This window comes from Physella acuta, unplaced genomic scaffold, assembly GCF_028476545.2.
Source record: "Physella acuta isolate Inbredline_101_S28 unplaced genomic scaffold, ASM2847654v3 ptg000622l, whole genome shotgun sequence".
NCBI classification, from domain to species: domain Eukaryota; kingdom Metazoa; phylum Mollusca; class Gastropoda; family Physidae; genus Physella; species Physella acuta.
The window spans coordinates 418,174-437,731 of NW_026732141.1; the positions used below are offsets into that span (position 1 = coordinate 418,174).

The 19,558-nt window shown below is 42.5% G+C and overlaps 1 protein-coding gene across 4 annotated transcripts in view; it reads right to left on the reverse strand.

Annotated features, from left to right (window-relative positions):
* The window catches only part of LOC131948059 (uncharacterized), a 48,871-nt gene extending 29,609 nt beyond the window's left edge, over positions 1-19,262 (reverse strand). Inside the window, exons 1-2 of one of the 4 annotated variants that reach the window (XM_059309535.1) lie at positions 18,750-19,262; positions 11,534-12,892 (exon numbers count right to left, since the gene is read on the reverse strand). In XM_059309535.1, coding sequence (XP_059165518.1) covers positions 11,534-11,756 — 223 coding nt within the window. In that variant the 5' untranslated portion in view covers positions 11,757-12,892; positions 18,750-19,262. Of the gene's footprint in view, positions 1-3,688; positions 4,530-8,088; positions 8,425-9,743; positions 9,822-11,533; positions 12,893-18,749 lie in introns of those variants that run through there. The other 3 variants (XM_059309539.1, XM_059309538.1, XM_059309541.1) reach the window with 3 other exon arrangements.
* Positions 19,263-19,558: the final 296 nt, after the last annotated feature.

Consider the following 19,558-nt stretch of genomic DNA (forward strand, 5'->3'; position numbering starts at 1 on the left):
ATCCAGTGGTGGATTCACGTCTCACCAAACTAAACGTCAAGTGATGGGAAGGTCAATACAAAGCAGACACATGACATGGGTAAAACAAAGATTTGTATAGCAATTCGTACTGACAAAATAAGGCAATAGAGGATTTTTATAAAGACTGCCTATAGTGTTAGTGTTACTCTAGTTCAGTGGTTCCCAACCTTTTTTGAGTGGCGACCCCCTTTTATAAAAAGTAAGTGACCCGCGACCCCATAGAATTAAAAAGCTGAAATTAGTATGGAAATTAATAAGCACTAAAATAAGATTTTATATTAGATTTTCAATATGAACTACTCTTGATAACTATTTTAATAGCATGAGTAAAATTGCATACTATTCACTAAACCTTCGTGGTTAAGTTTTTAATTTTAATTTTTTTTTTGTTAACGCCAACCTATGTCATTATAATTATCTTAATTTTGTTTTTAATCGAAGAATAGTGTTAAAAATGTATTCTCGAAAAGTCAATCAATTTTACGTTTGGGTATGAATTGTGTCTGCAGTTTTTCATCTTACTCGGAATCATTCTGCAAATCAAAGAATTAATCTTGTAATTCACCGGGAATGGTGGCAACATCAAGGGAAGAAGAGAATGGGTAATGTGTAATAGCGATGCAGTTCGTTTTCAAGAGATTCAATATGCCCAGAAATTGATTCTTTCAAAATTTTAATTATCTCACAATCAGATTCATCTACCACACCGCAGAGTTTCTCAAATTTACAGTATTTCCAAGATTTATTTTCTTTACCGATTTTGCAGCTTTGATAAAAATGCCCCGAGATTATCATGGAAAGTTGTAATATTCGTTCATTTTTCCTGAAGCTTCAGGTTAAGCTTATCTTGATGTTCGAACATATCTGCTAGGTATGATACTCTCTCCAACCACTCTATGTCGTTTTATGTATACCAAAAAGTCTTGTTTCCTTTGCACTTCCAAGAACAATTTGATTTCAGATTTCAATTCAAAAACACAATTTACAACATTTCGTTTGACAGCCAGCGTACTGTAGTGTAGAAGAGCAGAACCTCGTGATCTATATTAATGTTTTTTGCTCAGTTCATTGAAGGCTCCATATTTTATATAATTTACGACTTGTACTAGCAATGGATTCTTGACGTCGATTGGTTAGGGCAGTGGTTAGGGAGCTAAGTCTTTTCTGTTTTCTGAAAGCCCGATTTTGAGCTAAACATAGATGGCGCACCATCCGTTTAAACCCCCACAGCCGTTCTAACCCATTTTAATCATCCAATTTCAAAAAAGGTATTTATTTTCCCCATGCTATCTTCACAAAAGAGCAACTCTTCTTTGCTATCATCCGCATGAATATAGACACAGACCAGCAACTGCGAACACGATCTCACGTCTGTTGATTTATCAACTTGAAAAGCAAACAATGGTGAAAGTTTAATTTCGATAAAAATGTGTTATTTAACATTTACGAACATGCAGCGTTTGATGAGATTTTCTCCTATTTTTTTTTTTTTTTTTTTTTTTTTTTGCTTCTTGGCATTGTCTATCGCGACTTCATTTGATGCTTGCACTAATGCTGGTGAAAACTTCCTGTTCGATCAAGTCTCTGGCCTTTGCAACTAGCTTCTTACCGACGAAAGAACTCCATATATTTTTGGTGTGTTCCGAATGACTCGTCTCAAATGACGTTTTAGTTTTGAAGATTTCATAGATTCGTGACTGAGAACAACTTTGTACAGGCGCTTTGTTTCTTCTCTATTACATTTCCAGTGATGTTAATGAAGCCGAATTTCAAAAAATTCTTCTAAATATTTATGTTTTGTTTCAAATTACTAAGGTTTAGTATACCAGTTGGCGACCCCCCAGAAAGACCTTCGCGACCCCCAGGGGGGTCGCGACCCCCAGGTTGGGAACCCGTGCTCTAGTTAAAATGAAGTAATGTCCTAAACACGCAATATATAAAGTTACCTATGTGTGTTTACCTTCTGTACATCTAGTTCGACAGACCCAGTGTTAAAACCCTGACAACACAGACCGCCCCCCCCCCACCATACAATGTCTGATTCTGCATCAAACTTCAGTTTTTCCTCAGATTGTAAAACAAGTAAAAGTTGTACCAGTTATTAACATTCTATAGGGGTCCAGATGAGTTGTGCTACATTGATGAAAGATGGCCTAGTAAGGAATTTAACCCTCTTTATGTCTGGGTGGCTTTATATTAAAAGTCCAATCCTCTGTATGTGTAGGTAGCTTTACAAGTCTAACCCTGAGTAGGTCTAGGTGACCTTATGTTACAAGTCTAACCCTGAGTAGGTCTAGGTGACCTTATGTTACAAGTCTAACCCTGAGTAGGTCTAGGTGACCTTATGTTACAAGTCTAACCCTGAGTAGGTCTAGGTGACCTTATGTTACAAGTCTAACCCTGAGTAGGTCTAGGTGACCTTATGTTACAAGTCTAACCCTGAGTAGGTCTAGGTGACCTTATGTTACAAGTCTAACCCTGAGTAGGTCTAGGTGACCTTATGTTACAAGTCTAACCCTGAGTAGGTCTAGGTGACCTTATGTTACAAGTCTAACCCTGAGTAGGTCTAGGTGACCTTATGTTACAAGTCTAACCCTGAGTAGGTCTAGGTGACCTTATGTTACAAGTCTAACCCTGAGTAGGTCTAGGTGACCTTATGTTACAAGTCTAACCCTGAGTAGGTCTAGGTGACCTTATGTTACAAGTCTAACCCTGAGTAGGTCTAGGTGACGTTATGTTACCAGTCCAACACTGAGTAGGTCTAGGTGACCTTATGTTACCAGTCCAACACTGAGTAGGTCTAGGTGACCTTATGTTACAAGTCTAACCCTGAGTAGGTCTAGGTGACCTTATGTTACAAGTCTAACCCTGAGTAGGTCTAGGTGACCTTATGTTACAAGTCTAACCCTGAGTAGGTCTAGGTGACCTTATGTTACCAGTCCAACACTGAGTAGGTCTAGGTGACCTTATGTTACCAGTCCAACACTGAGTAGGTCTAGGTGACCTTATGTTACCAGTCCAACACTGAGTAGGTCTAGGTGACCTTATGTTACAAGTCTAACCCTGAGTAGGTCTAGGTGACCTTATGTTACCAGTCCAACACTGAGTAGGTCTAGGTGACCTTATGTTACAAGTCTAACCCTGAGTAGGTCTAGGTGACCTTATGTTACAAGTCTAACCCTGAGTAGGTCTAGGTGACCTTATGTTACAAGTCTAACCCTGAGTAGGTCTAGGTGACCTTACATTATAAGTTCAGCTTTCTGTGGGTCGACCATATGTTATCAATATAACTAAAATCATGTCAAGCTGAACTTGTATTAATAATCGGGGATATTGTGATGTGTCTCCTATAAGATATCGGATGTCAGATTCGTATGATCAAATGTAAGTAATGTCGGCATATCGTGTGTCCTATAGACCAGGGTATTAGACACGTGATCAAATGTAAGTAGTGTGTCCTATAGACCAGGGTATTAGACACGTGATCAAATGTAAGTAGTGTGTCCTATAGACCAGGGTATTAGACACGTGATCAAATGTAAGTAGTGTGTCCTGTAGACCAGGGTATTAGACACGTGATCAAACAGTTAAACCAATCACCTAGTCACATTACAAGAGTAATTAACATTGGGGGAGGATCAACTCTTTAAATAAAGACGGTACTTACCCTTGTTAGAAGGTCTCCGAGTTATCACGGAGAAACTTCTGGACAAACGATTCGTGTATTTATCCATCATGTTACAGTTGTCTTATGGCTTCATCCAGTTTTTATCCCAACTACTGTGGATTCTTACAGAACAATGAGAGACGTATCCACAAGATCCAATGTTTAGAAAGAACGACCACGTGACATAGATACTGCTACAACGGTATCGGCTAGAACTAGAAGTCAGATTTGAATGTGGCAACACTGCTGTCCGTGTGAGCATGAATACTTGATGTACGCGCCGTGTTTCATGTGTTGGAGCATCTAAACAGCCGAGCCATGCTGTCTGTACACTATCGATCTCTGGCACCAGCTCAAGACGCCATCCTCGACATTACAACCTCACGCCATCAACCAGCGGGAACACAGTTTTACACACACCAACAACGAAAAATATAATTCCAATTAAAACGGCCTAGCTCGTCAAATGATCGATCAGAAAATGTTTCAAATAACTCACAAGACTGCAGAAACAAATGTCTGGGTCAAATCTCAAGCTAGAAAAAATAAACTGGCACTAGAAGAGGCAATCTATTTCCACTTGATGGAGTATCAGACGGCAGTCACCCTCGCGACTCTACCCTGGGATGGGAAGCTCGTCCGTTAACGCCTTCATTTAGGAGAAAATACAAACGTTTGTGCGAATCCAATCCCTCTTATTGCCTTCAACACTTCCCGCCCAGCGAGCTGAAGTTTGTATATCCTGTACGGTGCGCCCAGCGTCTAGCGGGCTCGGTAAACCAACGAATGCCAACATACCAAGGTTCACACATTTTATATCGCCTTATGATATGGTATACCATCATGGCTAGATAATGTTTGCATGTGTTTATTGCGATAGACGTTGTTAGAGTTGAAAAATATACCGGGGGTTACAAACTTACATCAACAGACTACCCACACGAATCTAACATGATATCAAAATATGAAACACGATGGTGAAATTCTTCATCTTGTTCAAATAAGTAACGGATGTGGCTGCAAGATTTAAGAGGGTAATTAGCGAGTCATTGATTAGATACGGGAGACAGAGCACACGAGTTACAGCCATTATCGCTTGAATGTTGAGTGACATGAGTTAATATTTAGACCACAACATTTTAATAAAGAGGGGACTATTTCACGTGACTATACCATACGCTTTTTGAAAAGGTCCTACAACACTTTCACCAATGTCCTACCACTTTTTTCACCAATGTCCTACCACACTCTACCACTGTCCTACTACACTTTCGCTAATGTCCCACCATTGTCCTCTCATATTTCCACCATTGTCCTACCACACTTTCCCCAATGTCCTACCACACTTCCAGCAATGTCCTCCCACATTTTCACCAATGTCCTATAACACTTTACCAATGTCCTACCACACTTTCACCAATGTCCTACCACACTTTCACCAATGTCCTACCACACTTTCACCAATGTCCTACCACACTTTCACCAATGTCCTACCACACTTTCACCAATGTCCTACCACACTTTCACCAATGTCCTACCACACTTTCACCAATGTCCTACCACACTTTCACCAATGTCCTACCACACTTTCACCAATGTCCTACCAGAGTTTCATGTATGTAGCCTAAAAAACACTTTAAAAAAAACTTTGATTCGCTGAGCCGCTGATAGAGTGGCAGTTTCAAACTACACAGAAACTGCAGAGGTGCAGTTCGGTGCAGCCATCAAGTGGCACAGATGTGCCATTCAATGCCACTCTAGACCGTTCCAATTTTAACGTGTCCGTTATCACCTAGAAATCTAAGAAGACTCACTTGAATCTGTAGATTGGGACTGTTGACAAGATGAGGTGCTCACGACATTTCCATGAGCGCATATCGTCGCAGCCTCGTTACTCTCTGTGGTTTAGCCGTGATAACAATCAAACTTAATGGGCGTGGCCGGGGGTGGGGAGGGTCGTGAAATAACTAGATGAGAATCTACACGTGCGGTGAGTTCACGGTAAATAAAGAGCTGTGGGAGATGGGGAGATGTGGCGCGAGTTGGACGGGGAGGTTGACGGGGGGGGGGGGGGGGGTTGACGGGGGGACTTTTAAACAAAGGCCATTCAAACGGTGACTCAAGATCTACACCACTGCCAGCGCTAACGATAACAAATGGGTGGAGTCTGCTAATTACTCAGCACACACAATGCTTAATTAACAGAATAATTCTAGATGAGAAACTTTTGGTCATTCGACCAGATCTCCATATTTTGTCTAGCTAAAGCAACAAGTCGCGTGCGAGATGACGTAAACCCACAAAATGGGCTTCCTGTTTGTGCCTATCATACAAGCAGTCAACATGGAGGATTGGAAGGTAAACAAATCCAGATCTCAGGATAAGATCACTCTGTTTGGTCTACACTTGCATGGAGGTGGATACATGAGTTGCGGCCCTTATCTGTCACTCTCATACATTCTGACACAATCCATCCTCGCCGTGGGATTGTTTTCATTTCAATGTAAACAATGACGTCATCTGGACACCGTCCAACAAATTGTTTGAGGTGTGGATGACCACAGCTTCACAACTTAAACGACGCAATTTATAGCGGAAGTAATTCGGTTTTTATCGTATAACCTTTTTTACCTTTTCAGTAGTGAATAAATGCAAAACGATTTTGTAAAAAACAACACGAAATTGTGCACATAGCACACACACATAAGAGAACTAACATATCGTAAGTATCTATCACTGCACCAGGACTGAAAGAAAGAAGGCATCCAGTAATCTGCTGTCATGACGTGTGAATTGACTTAGTGCCAGTGGTAATTTGGACGGCCAACATGAAGCAGACGAGAGGCTGCAAACAACAAACACAAGGCAGGGAGGTGTTTAGGGATCCAAGCACGTCCGTTCCCGCGCTGCTGGACACGACAGCCATTGACCATTGTGTGGGACAGCTTTGTGCTGTCACCGTTCCCATGGTGGAGAAATGCCGGCCCTGTCCCTGGCTCATTGGCATTCAGAGCGTCAAGCGCTGGGAATGGCTGGGGGGACGAGGACAATGGGTGGGACTATGGCCAGTAATTGTCACTGTGTGTGGGGGGGGAGGGGGGAGGTGTATTCTGGGTGAGTGGGTGTTTGTAGCGCCGTAACCAGCCCAGCACCCGCTGTGACCGAACTCTGGACGTTCAATCATTGTTTAGGGAAAAAGTTATCTATTTCATGGTCCAACCCTTTTAGTAGCGTTGACAAAGCTGCAAGCCAGTTCTGCTCACACAGCCTATCAGGTCATTACACACTAGGTCAGCACATATCAGGTCATTACACATCAGGTCAGCACGTATTAGGTCATTACACACCAGGTCAGCACATATCAGGTCATTACACATCAGGTCACACACATATCCGGTCAGCACACAAAAGGCCAGCACAAAACAGGTCAGCACACATTCCAGACTTACAAGCCCAGAACGCCGTACAATGCAGGATATGAACTCAACTAATTGACCTCAGTATTGTATGGAGCAGCCGTGTTATGTCAAATGTCAATACCTCATAAATGGCGTCATTAGAAAGTAAAGCGTGTACATTTCGGTCAAATGTCAATACCTCACAATTGGCGTCATTAGAAAGCAAGGCGTGTACATTTCGGTCAAAAGTCGATATCGGCAGCACCACATAAACAACATTCTTAGAAAGCAAGAAGTGAAAACTAAGGTTTTATTCTGTGCAAGTAAACAGCTGGACTTAGAAGTCACTGACGCAAATCTTGTATTGAAGTGGGTAACGGATACGATTTAACCTCGCATGTTTGTTTGGCTTAAGCCATACAAATCAATGAACTATTAATCTCATGGTAACATTTACATCTTTACTGCAGTAAAGCACAGTTCTGGGCCCTTTGATGAAAAATGTAAATGTGTTGCATGATTAAGAATAGTTTGCAGGTGGGCTGACCATCTGACCTCTACGACTGGACCTACATGCACCTAGTGGGCTGACCATCTGACCTTTACTACTAGACCTAAATGCACCGAGTGGGCTGACCTATACCACTGGACCTACATGCACCTAGTGGGGTGACCATTTACAAAACAATTATTGATGACAAATGCAAGTATTTAGTCAACAGATGAAAGATATTTCTGGAATCGATTCACGCTGTGCACCATGGGTTGTATGTTTTCATCCTTAAGTTATAATAAGATAGACGTACGCATCGACCACTCAATGCACGTAGGTATCGACCAATGAATGAAAACAGCAACGATTTAGTCACCATTGAGGGACTACTGATAGAGACCAGTGGTTGGACCCACACATTTGATAGATGCTCCTTGTTTACATTCAGATCCTGTCTGGAACCAAGATGCCAGTTTTAAAAGCCCAATAAGAGTGGAAGAAACGCTTACCTCTGCTGTCTCCCATAGCCTTGTCTTCGTGTGATAGACTTGTCACCACCAGCTTGTGTTCAATGGTCCCGCCACTTCCATTCATTTTTATTTTACTTGACTTAGGTTTATTCCATGATCGGACCTCGAGGGTCGAATCAGATCAACTACAGTGTGTAGTTACAGGTCGAATAAGATCAACTACAGTGTGTAGTTACAGGTTAAACCAGTGACACAGCCTTTAGTGAATTGTCTTAGATATTTACAAGCTAGATCATAGACTATCTGTCAACACTTCTATACCAAATAATAAGCGCGAAGTTTAAAAATCAATTTAATATCTTTACCTAGTTATATCTGGAACAAAATTTCACCAATGGAACAACTATGCAGGTATAGAAAGACAGCAATATCGACAGCATGCCGACAGTATCTGCATGTGTGAGCTATAAAACACACTAACTAGACCAATCAGTCGAACGTTAAAAATAGCTCCATCGCTACAGCTGCTAAACGGATCATTCCTCTGCACCATTTATTACACATATCGTATTTACGCAAAGTAATCAATTCATCATTTTAAAAACGAAGGCTGCAGTAAGCCAAATTATAACCTCGCCTGTTATAATGGCATGTATCATTGATCGGTTAGTTATTTGGTTGTGCTTTAAACTAGTTAAATAGCTAGTCTACTGATGGTAACTGTCGCTTGGTTTAATAGCAAGTCTAGTGGTGGAAACTGTCGACTGGTTAAATAGCAAGTCTAGTGATGGTAACTGTCGCATAGTTAAATAACAAGTTTAGTAGTAAATGTCAACTGGTTAAATAACAATTCTATGGATGATACTTGACAATAGGTTAAATATCATGTTAACTGGTAATATGGTTCATTCAATACAGCCTACAAAACGTGGACACTATTAGTATATTCAACACAATCTCCGGAATGAAAACACCATGAATCTACCATCACCAGCATCATAGAACGTCACAATAATTTATATCGGTTATTATTTGCACACTGGCAGCTCCATAATGACCTTGACCTAATATTTGTAACGGATTCTTGAAATTCCCCACCGGCCGCCAATATTTGAGCACACAACACACACACCAACACACACACGAACACACACGTTTCTCAACAATAAGGTTCAAGTAAGACTTGACCAGCCAACACACACACCAACACACATGTTTCTCAACAATAAGGTTCAAGTAAGACTTCACCGGCCAACACATCCGTCAGACAAATATGACAGCTTGACAATCAGGGGCGGTCACTTGTCTGCTGAATATGGAAGTTGTTTAACACAGCAGGTAGCACGTATAACATCACACAAGTCTTAAACACATCAGGTAGCACGTATAACACCATACAGGTGTTGAACACAGTATAAAGCACCTATGACACCCTAAAGGTGTATTACACAGCACGAAGCACCTATGAAAACTTAAAGGTGTTCAACACATAATGAAAGCACCTATGACACCATAAAGATGTTTAACTCATCATAAAGCACCTATGACACCATAAAGGTGTTGAACACATCATGAAGCACATATGAGACCATAAAGATGTTTAACACATAATGAAGCACCTATGACACCATAAAGATGTTTAACAGCGTGAAGCACCTATGGCACATTAAAGGTGTTAACGCAACAGGTAATACCTATGACACGGTGATTACTGATGTCTCTAAGAGTACAACCAACTCCAGTATGACTGTAAAAACCAAAGTCATGACTGGAATAGTTAACAGCGGTAGACTGGCGCCATCAAGCGTAAAACCCAAACATTTTTTGAATATCTGTTATTGTTACACAAATCTCTCCATTCAGACGCTCGATTTAGTGGATCATGTTGGGGGGGGGGGGGGAGATTTACTGCAGGAAACTGTATGACGAATCGAAAGTTCACGGGGTGACTGCCAGTCACTAGAGGAGCTTGGTACACGCATGCTATGGGCGTCTTGGATAGACGCTGAGATTTTTTAGTTCCCTGTCGAATGTGAAGGTTCATGGTGCAAGTGGAGTAGAGTTTACCTGTTTCTGTGACCTCTGCATATGAAGGGGTAGTGTGGTCAGCACTAAGCCCTAACGTGGGTCAGGTACCCATCAGCGCTGGGTGGACTCAGTAGTGCTCTACAGATTTGAACCCAGGTTCGAACTTTCGTGTTAACAATAGTGTCTCTACCTTTTGATCACACTGTCCGAGCTTGGAACATACATGTTATGTAAGCTTTATCGTTACAGATAAGATGCTTAGTATATGTTGTTTGTATATTATACATCACGGCAACAGTATAGGTTCAGTTTATAGCGCACACAAAGTGACTCATACGTTTACCCAGATGGTTTAACACTAACACCGACATAATGGTTGATGAAAGATGAGGGTATCACAACATGACCTGGAGTTAATGAGGTAGTGATGGCAGTTCCAACACTATGAACTGTAACAATGTGTAGCTGATGCAGCGAAGTGGACGACACAAGAGATGAGCGTACACAATCCATTCACATCATATACCCTATATATAGTCGTCGGTTTTGTTATAGCCTTGGACAGTCTGTGAACAACTAACAATTGGGACATGGCTGAACAGTTCCAGTCAGCGACACCGTCACCAAAGTCCCCCCCCCCCCCCCCCGTACATCCACACCCACAAGTACAAGTTTTGTTTTGTTTTGTTGACGGGCTGGGGAAATACCTGGTGTTTGTATCATCGATGTAGTACCGGTTCACATTTTTGTCACATGATTCGCACAATTTATAGGGGAACAATAGGTAGAATAGGCCTGTGTAATACCATCCAACCTAGCATTAGCAGACAGGATATTGATCTACCAGGGTACAGTTGCTCATAACTCACTTCCTTTTCTAATCTGGTGTAGGTTTTCTTACACAAATCTGATACAGACGGATTTAGACGGCAGATTACAGATTCTATTTTGTTTGATAGTGTTTACTTGATGGTAAAACGACTGGTTTGTTTTATGGCAGCTTAAGGGGGTGGGGGGGGGGGGGGAATTATTTTGTTTTATTATTTATGAATGACGTCACCCAACATGGCTAGGCCCAGATTTATTGTGACAATTCACAAAGTCGGGCCAGGGTGTGGAGATAAGAACAATTTACAGCATATATTTTTGTGCATTGTTAACAATAGTGATAAACACGTTTATTTCCGTTTATAATATAGGAGAGGGATCTCATGTTCTTGTGACGATGTGTGATATAAACAAGGGGGGGGGCAGGGTGGTGAGAGGTGTAAACATCGATTAATCTGGGTGACATTATTTAAAGACGACTCGTATCCAGTGTTTCTTACAGACTTGTCTCCGGGAGAAGGGGGGGGGGCAATTGAAATTTTCGGGGGTTCTATATAAAATATATTTGCCCCCCCCCCCCTCCGTAAACATGTCTGTATCGTTTACTTAAAGAAGCTGAAGTACTCACTCTGAAGCCTGTCAACTCCGTTAACAATGAATCCATTCGAGACGAGCGTCTTGTCGATGTCAGCAGGTCTGGTCTGGTAGGGCAGGAACTGGTCCCCGATGTAATCCTGGTGGAGTGAGGCCAAACTGGACGTGTCCAGCTCCTCACTGGGGTGGATGGTCACACTGTAGTCAAACGTGCCTTTCTGCTTGCTTCTAGAGGCACAGGACAGGGAGCCGCCCATGGCTCGGCTGATGGACACTAGACTTGTATGTTACTGCCAGATAGTCCAGATCTGCTTCAGACAATTGGTGGAGGTGTGGTGTCTGGTAGAGGTGGTAGGTACAGGCCTGGTATACATCTACTGGCGGTGTAGACAGATGTTAGGTGCTGATGGCAGTGTACACAGGTGTTAGGTCCTATTGGCAGTGTACACAGGTGTTAGGTCCTTCTGGTAGTGTACACAGGTGCTAGGTCCTGCTGGTAGTGTACACAGGTGTTAGGTCCTACTGGTAGTGTACACAGGTGTTAGGTCCTACTGGTAGTGTACACAGGTGTTAGGTCCTTCTGGTAGTGTACACAGGTGTTAGGTCCTACAGGCAAGGCACACAGGTGTTAGGTCCTGCTAGTAGTGTACATAGGTGTTAGGTCCTGATGGCAGTGTACACAGGTGTTAGGTCCTATTGGCAGTGTACACAGGTGTTAGGTCCTTCTGGTAGTGTACACAGGTGCTAGGTCCTGCTGGTAGTGTACACAGGTGTTAGGTCCTACTGGTAGTGTACACAGGTGTTAGGTCCTACTGGTAGTGTACACAGGTGTTAGGTCCTATTGGCCGTGTACACAGGTGCTAGGTCCTGCTGGTAGTGTACACAGGTGTTAGGTCCTATTGGCAGTGTACACAGATGTTAGGTCCTTCTGGTAGTGTACACAGGTGTTAGGTCCTACAGGCAAGGCACACAGGTGTTAGGTCCTGCTGGTAGTGTACATAGGTGTTAGGTCCTGATGGCAGTGTACACAGGTGTTAGGTCCTGCTGGCCGTGTATACAGGTGTTAGGTCCTACTGGTAGTGTACACAGGTGTTAGGTCCTTCTGGCAGTGTACACAGGTGTTAGGTCCTGATGGCAGTGTACACAGGTGTTAGGTCCTACTGGTAGTGTACACAGGTGTTAGGTCCTGATGGCAGTGTACACAGGTGTTAGGTCCTACAGGCAAGGCACACAGGTGTTAGGTCCTGCTGGTATTGTACACACGTTAGGTCCTGATGGCAGTGTACACACGTTAGGTCCTACTGGTAGCGCCCACAGGTGTAACAACTTGAGACAGCTAGGTGCAGGTTGACACTCACAACAAATACACAATATTAAACTCCCTTGTGCAAACCTGTCAATAAAATAATGATTTTTTTAACAATGTTATGGCTTTTATCACAATGAAAAAAATAATTTCATTTATTCCACATATTGTATAGACACGCCTACATTACAAATATTGGGAATCTCCAAACCAATCTAACTTTATTTTTAAACAATGATTTCACAGAGCACAGTGACACCTCCCCACCTATACAACACCACGTGACCCAGCAAGTCCTACCACACGACTGTAATGTCACAGAAAGGTGTATTGTTCTAACAAAACCTGCCGCGTTACATGTACAGTTTTAAGATGATAAAATCCTATTGTTGACATGTGCCCTGGTTACCTCACATCAATACACCTGCCGAGGTACATGTACAGTTTTAAGATGATAAAATCCTTGTGTTGACATGTGCCTTGGTTACCTCACGTCAATACACCTGCCGAGGTACATGTACAGTTTTAAGACGATAAAATCCTTGTGTTGACATGTGCCTTGGTTACCTCACGTCAATACACCTGGCGAGGTACATGTACAGTTTTAAGATGATAAAATCCTTGTGTTGACATGTGCCTTGGTTACCTCACGTCAATACACCTGCCGAGGTACATGTACAGTTTTAAGACGATAAAATCCTTGTGTTGACATGTGCCCTGGTTACCTCACGCCAATACTCGATCTACAATAGACGTATAGAGAAGTCCAACAGGTTAATCGAAGTCACTTTAAAAACAGCAAACTTAGCTCATCCAGTTCGATATGAAACACATCTAATCAAATGATTTAATTAACACACTTGTTACAGTACACACGAGAGTCCAGTATGTAGCACACGACACACATTGAAGAGGCGAGTCCTTACAGAAGCCCAGCTAAATCCCAATGGTAACCCGACTCACAGCTATTCATCACTGAAGGACCCCAAACATTCCTCCAACCCCCCACCCCCACCCCCCCCCCACCCCACGGACTGGGTGACTCACACTGTCATCAAGATGTCAGTCCATCATCAAAGACAACATCGGCCACGGGCGCCGTGTGAAAATTGATTGGTTTAACTTTGTGAAATGTACGGGGGTGGGGGCTGGGTGGGTGAGGGAGGAATGAGGCCATTTTGTGAGGCTAGGGACAAAAATAGGGCAATGGTGGTCAAGGTTAGTTGCCAGACTTGATCCCTTGAGAAATGTCCGAGGACCCGCTGTTGTGTGTGTCAGTGGTGGGGAAGGGGTGGCTAGATGGTGTGCAACAAGTCGGTACACACTGTACGGCTTATAACCTTAACGTTGACTACAACTACTACAACTAAGTATGTAGACTTTAACACATTAATTTATTGTGATGACAACACAAAAATGAATAGGTAAACAAATAGCATATGGAACGTAATGGCACCTCTATAAGTTCATGAAATAACAATCTTTTTTTTTTAATTTAAATAAAGCAAATTGTTGCCCCACTAAATTTTTGGATATGGTTAAAAAAAAAGTTCTAATCCGCAAATCAACAAAAAAAAATTAGAAAAATTAGAAAAAAAAATCAATAACTCACATGTGTTAAGATAAGACTGAATGTAGGCACATTGTAATGTAAGTTGACACCGGAGTTAAGGTAGCACAACAGCCGTTAAAATAATACAACTTGTAAAGGACAACAAAAGGACAGGGGTACAACTGTCTTGTGCTGCATTCAATCAGCTGTGTGTGGGGGTTGGGCAGGGAGTGGGGCTGAGAGGGGTGTTTGGATTCAACAGTCGATTGAATGGTGCAACCAAGGCCAGGGGAGGGCCGGGCAGGAAAAAAGGGGGTGATGTTGAGTGAGAGGTGACCCGACCCCGTCAGAGCGGGGATGGATTAATGACCTCCTTAAATCTTCAAGTTTTTAAAGGGCAGCCAGCAGGATAATTTACTGCTAGACAAATACAACAAGAAATTAGCGCTATATGGGCGTGCTGCCATGTAACCAAAATACAAAAACATACAATATGGTAAGACCTATGCTACCTAATTACAACAACATACAATATGGTAAGACCTATGTGGCAAGCTACCTCAATACAATCTAAGCTTTGTGTGCTGGTGGCTGGTTATAAAACAACAACCAACAATAGACGAGAGTCATGCTCTCCCTACATCTTCACCACTCTCAACATTCCACTTTGTATAGCTCTATGACTCTCCCACTTCAGAGATCCAATACTTGTGTTTACATTGACACGGAGCTGGGTGCCAGAGAAGACAAGAGAGTACAGTGAGAAAATAGAAGAAAGGGAGAATGATCGAGAGAAGAAAGAAAGAAGAAGAGAAAAGAGGACGAAGGAAGAAAAGAGAAGAAATGACGCTTGATATAGAGAAGAAAGGAAGAGATATAAGAAGAAAAGAAAGAGAACGAAGGAAGGAAGAACAGAAAGCACATAAAGGAATGAAGACCGTCGTTTTACGCTTGATTGGTAATGTTTTTTTCAACAGGCTATTATTTGAGATATGGCGGTAATAACGGGCGCATGGTTGGGGAGGGAGGGAGGGGAGGAAGATTAATGGTTGGGCGTTGCTAGAGACTTTAGTCGTGTCGGAAGTTGCTAGAGACTTTAGTCGTGTCGGAAGTGGCTAGAGACTTTAGTCGTGTCGGAAGTGGCTAGAGACTTTAGTCGTGTCGGAAGTTGCTAGAGACTTTAGTCGTGTCGGAAGTTGCTAGAGACTTTAGTCGTGTCGGAAGTTGCTAGAGACTTTAGTCGTGTCGGAAGTTGCTAGAGACTTTAGTCGTGTCGGAAGTTGCTAGAGACTTTAGTCGTGTCGGAAGTTGCTAGAGACTTTAGTCGTGTCGTGAGTTGCTGTGCACTTCAGCAGCTTATTCCTGTAGGAACCGCATATATTGTGCTGATCCCACTCTATACCTGCTATAAAACCCAACATTACCCACCAGTCCCTGTGACGCACCCACCTCAGCTGGTAGTGACACGCCGTTACGTAAACAATAAAATGCGAACTTGTCAAGACACAAAGTCATCACAGCGTCGACTAGTTGTATCTGCGTCATGTCTAGTACAAACTAGAAAACTGGCTAGCCATATCTACGTCATATAAGGTACAAATAAACAACCAGCTAGCCATATGTCCATCAACACACTACTTAAGTGTCCAGCGCCACGCCCATTCATTGGTCTAACTTATAATTGGTGTTACCATAAATAGCCATGGCCATTGCTCGCGGTGCACGTGACCAGGAATGTTATATTTAATGAGTCGTGCTAATCATTAAGTTGTGTCTACATACAAGTAGACACGGGGCATCAGAAATGTTATATTTGATGAGGCGTGCTAATCATTAAGTTGTGTCTATAAGCAGACACTGGTTATGAGGACAGTCTCACACAAACCCACTAAAACAGTGGCAAGATAGGGTAAGTAAAAGATGATATAAGATATAGCAACAATGTCTGTCCGCGGTAAGTTACATTTCCAGCCTTCCTATACTGAAACAATTGTTGACAAATAAATAGAAGATCTAAAGACAACAGAGGTAGGAGATTGACGTCCATTCGTCAGCTGAGATGTATGGCCATCGATGACATTAGATGGCCCTTAGTCAAGGCTGAGGCCATCACAAGACCATGAGTGGTCAACTTTTATTCCGACTGGATGGAACTATTCGATTAGTATCTACCGAGGCGCAATAATGGCGGACCAACATGATCAATATTGGGAAAACTCGGGGCGATAAGGGGAAGTAAATCAACGCTTTAGCCAGTTCACGTCCTCCCTACATCATTGACGCGAATCTACGGGGAGGTGATGGACAAAATAATAGCAAGGTATCGGCCATAGCTCATATCTACTGTAAAGAAAGTGGCCATCTTGTAAAACAATGTTTATAATAACATGGAATCGAACTGTTTAGTAATCAAAATGAGAAGCCGGCTACAAGTTTAGGTTTGTAAATAGCAACCTAACCTACTTAAAGTATTGGCATGTGTAATCTTAAGGACTATAACCTGGATTTACTAACCAATGTTTTCAATACAAACAACAAAAGCTAGACAAAAGACATGTAGCAACTTACGGTGTTGGGCTGAAGCACAAAGTCAAGTGGCGTCAACTCCTTCAACCTGACTAACCTACCGTTACACATCCGCACGTAATAAATCACAGGCCTACCTAAGACAAACATCTATTATCAAGTTCAGTAAATAAAGAACGCCCGTCTACCCACTTGATCCAAGTACAACGTATTTCCTGGGATGTGTAGACCCCTACGGCAGGTATGAGTAAAGCAAGTGATTCGAATGGAAGACATAAGGAAGATAGTTATTTACGTCGGCCCATCAGCCGGCTATACATCAGATAGAGTTGAGATCAAACACGTCCTGCGCTTGTTGACTGACTAGTTTGTGTACAGTTACCGTAGGTCGAAGCGGGTTAATTCAATTTATGATCTAATCAAGAGTCATCAGTATAAATCATAGCAGTCGCTCTCAATACATGCTTCGTTACTTACACGTAAATACACTATGTACCAAGGTGATGTAATTAAGAGCGGGCGTAGGAGGATGGGTGTGGACATTTCTTAAATATAAGAAAAAGAAAAGAGTGTGCATTTAATATACCGCCATAATGTACCACACTACAATACCACATTTCTACAAGTTACACAGATATGCACCGGGGCAACAGAACTCATATTAAAAATGTCATCTTGATTATTTCTGTCATTGTTTTCAACTTCTAGCACTTGGTTTGGTTAGTGAAATTCATTGTAGAATCCACAACACAATATACAAGATACATTTTAAAAATGTAAAACTGGACTATATTAAATATGTATTCACGGCACGGTGCACGATACTTGAAAATTTCTGCATATTTTATGGATGTGTACCTGACGTGTGTAAACACAACCTTGTGGCACAGACGTCGGAGAAAGATTAGGATTATATCAGATTATAACAGAGAGCTGATATCAGATATAACAGCAAGGTGATAACAGATAGGCTGATATAACAATCTTTCCCACGGTGACTATACAACATCTACCTGTTGCGGTAGCTCTAGTCTAGTCCGACACTCGAACATATCACGACACACCTGCAACAAGCGACACACCTGCAACAAGCGACACACCTGCAACAAGCGACACACCTGCAACAAGCGACACACCTGCAACAAGCGACACACCTGCAACAAGCGACACACCTGCAACAAGCGACACTCGAACATATCACGACACACCTGCAACAAGCGACACTCAACACGACACACCTGCAACAAGCGACACTCGAACATATCACGACACACCTGCAACAAGCGACACACCTGCAACAAGCGACACACCTGCAACAAGCGACACTCAAACATATCACGACACACCTGCAACAAGCGACACACCTGCAACAAGCGACACTCAAACATATCACGACACACCTGCAACAAGCGACACTCAAACATATCACGACACACCTGCAACAAGCGACACTCAAACATATCACGACACACCTGCAACAAGCGACACTCAAACATATCACGACACACCTGCAACAAGCGACACTCGAACATATCACGACACACCTGCAACAAGCGACACTCAAACATATCACGACACACCTGCAACAAGCGACACTCGAACATATCACGACACACCTGCAACAAGCGACACTCGAACATATCACGACACACCTGCAACAAGCGACACTCAAACATATCACGACACACCTGCAACAAGCGACACTCAAACATATCACGACACACCTGCACAACAAAGCTATAGAGCAAAAAAATAATTCTTGGAATTCCCTTTAACATTCACCTAAGACACGGGTTCATTATTTTACCCTAAACGTAAACAGCCAATTATCTCCAAACTAAAGTATCCTAGAGAGTTAATACTTACGATTTTATATTGACATGTCACTGATATGAAATTAAGTACCGTATAAATATAACTACACCGATAGTATAACGTGAAGCAGCATCCAATTAGTCGACAGAAACATCAGCAACTTGACACAACATCAACAGCCGACACCTCTAGATGGAGATGATGTTATCACCCTCACGTCCAGATTACATCTCAATAAACTGATTAAACCACTTGACAAGTGTCATTAAGTCAGACATCTAATAATAACTCACACCACTGCAATCTTCTCTCGACACTTAGCGATACGTGAGCGATATAAGAATCAATACACTAACTTGTACAACACAGAGACAGCTGAATGAAATCGGCTATTTCCCCAAGCCGGATCAATGGATGATTGCATTAGCAAATTGTTCCTAATGATCGATGGCTTATCGAGGCGATCCACGAGAGGCAGAGTGTTGACTTAGCGAGGGTTCCCACAGTCTACCGCCGGTGCGTGAAATAGCTGGTCAAGGAACAAATCCCACACAGCACGAGAAAGGAACAATGCACCTCCCAGACGTGTCGGGAGATTAAGACTAAAGGAGTTAGTACAGGTGTGCTATAACACCGGCAGGTCGGGGATCCCAAACACCGACACAAAACTAGGGCAAGGTTCACGCAGGTAACTTCATTGATTGAAATCATGTTACCGGTAACAATCAGAAGGTAATTTCACGGCAAGGGGGGATACTTTCTTAAAGCTGGGCCCACAGATGGTGGGCGTGGACACGGACAACCCGAGGTGGGTGTGTGTGTGGGGAGGGGGGGGGGGAGAACAGAAACAGCTAGATCTA